The 1,427-nt window shown below is 41.5% G+C and overlaps 1 protein-coding gene across 23 annotated transcripts in view; it reads right to left on the minus strand.

Annotated features, from left to right (window-relative positions):
• The window catches only part of CLIP1 (CAP-Gly domain containing linker protein 1), a 141,335-nt gene that overhangs the window by 63,667 nt on the left and 76,241 nt on the right, over positions 1-1,427 (minus strand). For 18 of the 23 annotated variants that reach the window (XM_037744215.1, XM_037744214.1, XM_037744209.1 and 15 more), the window contains one exon: positions 222-338. The exons of the other annotated variants lie outside the window; for them this stretch is intronic. In XM_037744215.1, coding sequence (XP_037600143.1) covers positions 222-338 — 117 coding nt within the window. The remainder of the gene's footprint in view (positions 1-221; positions 339-1,427) is intronic. 23 annotated transcript variants of the gene reach the window in all.

Here is a 1,427-nt window from a genome sequence, read left to right on the forward strand (position 1 = left end):
AAAAAAAAAAAAAAAAAGTAATACCTACCTTGGCTGTTAGTTTGGGTTTGATCTGACTCTCCTGGAGGGACAATTATTTACCAGCCAATAACTAATACACTCAAGCTGAATCAACACTTAGAAAGAGAAAGCAAACAACTACAATATTTCTTACTGGAGGATTTTTTTAAAACAGGAAGTGGCCAGAAACCCTGAGATTCAGATTCCCAACAGGTACTTACCAAAATCTGAAGTTCTTTTTCCAAAGTCTCTTTCACTTGACTGACTTCACTCAAATTTTCCTGAAGGTTAGTAAGCTTTAGCTCTCTCCCCTGGAGCTCTTTGGTAATGCTACTAGCCTAACACACGGAGTTACATGGTATAGAATTAAATGAACAAAAGGAAAACAAAAAAGAATGAGAAGAAAAAAATGTAAAAAATTTATGAGCAACATAACAAAACAAAACTGAAAGGAGTACAACAAATTTGGTGTTGGTTTTTAATTCTTTTTGTTGTTGTTTTTTGTTTTAATCTTATCTTGTTGGTTTTTAATTCTAAGAGGTCAACAACTTCTTTAACAATCAGTTCTATATATGATTTTCTAGTGGCTGAGTCTCCCCTGTTACCTAGGCTGGAGGGCAGTGGTGTGATCATGGATCACTGCAACTTTGAACTCCTGGTTCAACTGATCCTCCAGCACCAGCCTCATAAGCAGCAGGGATTATAGGCACATGCCACCACAGCTAATGTTTAAAAAATTTTTTTGAGATGGGGTCTCTGGACGGGATTGGTGGTTCATGCCTGTAATGCAGCACTTTGGGAGGCCGAGGCGGGTGGATCACTTGAGGTCAGGAGTTCGAGACCAGCCTGGCCAACATGGCAAAACCCCATCTCTACTAAAAATATAAAAATTAGCCAGGTGTGGTGGTGTGCACTTGTAATTACAGCTACTCAGGAGGCTGAAGCAGAAGAATTGCTTGAGCCTGTGAGGTGGCAGTTGTGGTGAGCTGGGACTGCGCCAATGCACTCCAGTGTGAGTGACAAAGTGAGACCCTGTCTCAAAAAAAAAGAAAAAAAAAGAGACATGGGGGTCTCACCATGTTGCCCAGGCTGGTCTCAAACTCCTGGACTCAAGCAATCCTCTCGTCTTGGCCTCTCAAAGTGCTAGGATTAGAGGTGTGAGCCACTGTGCCCAGCGGCCATTTTTAAATAGTCAAAATAGACTATTTGTTTATACTTCATTGTAATTTGGAATATCAGCATGATCTGAAGCAGAAGGTATGGATGCTTACTTTTTAAATGAGCTACTTGAGCAATTTCATTTCCTAGACTTTAAAAACCTTAAGGCCGGATGTGGTGGCTCACACCTGTAATCCCAGCACTTTGGGAAGCCAAAGCGGGCAGACCTCACCTGAGGTCAGGAGTTCAAGAACAGCCTGGCCAACATG

Source organism: Cebus imitator, unplaced genomic scaffold (assembly GCF_001604975.1).
Source record: "Cebus imitator isolate Cc_AM_T3 unplaced genomic scaffold, Cebus_imitator-1.0 Scaffold169, whole genome shotgun sequence".
In the NCBI taxonomy this organism is placed as follows: domain Eukaryota; kingdom Metazoa; phylum Chordata; class Mammalia; order Primates; family Cebidae; genus Cebus; species Cebus imitator.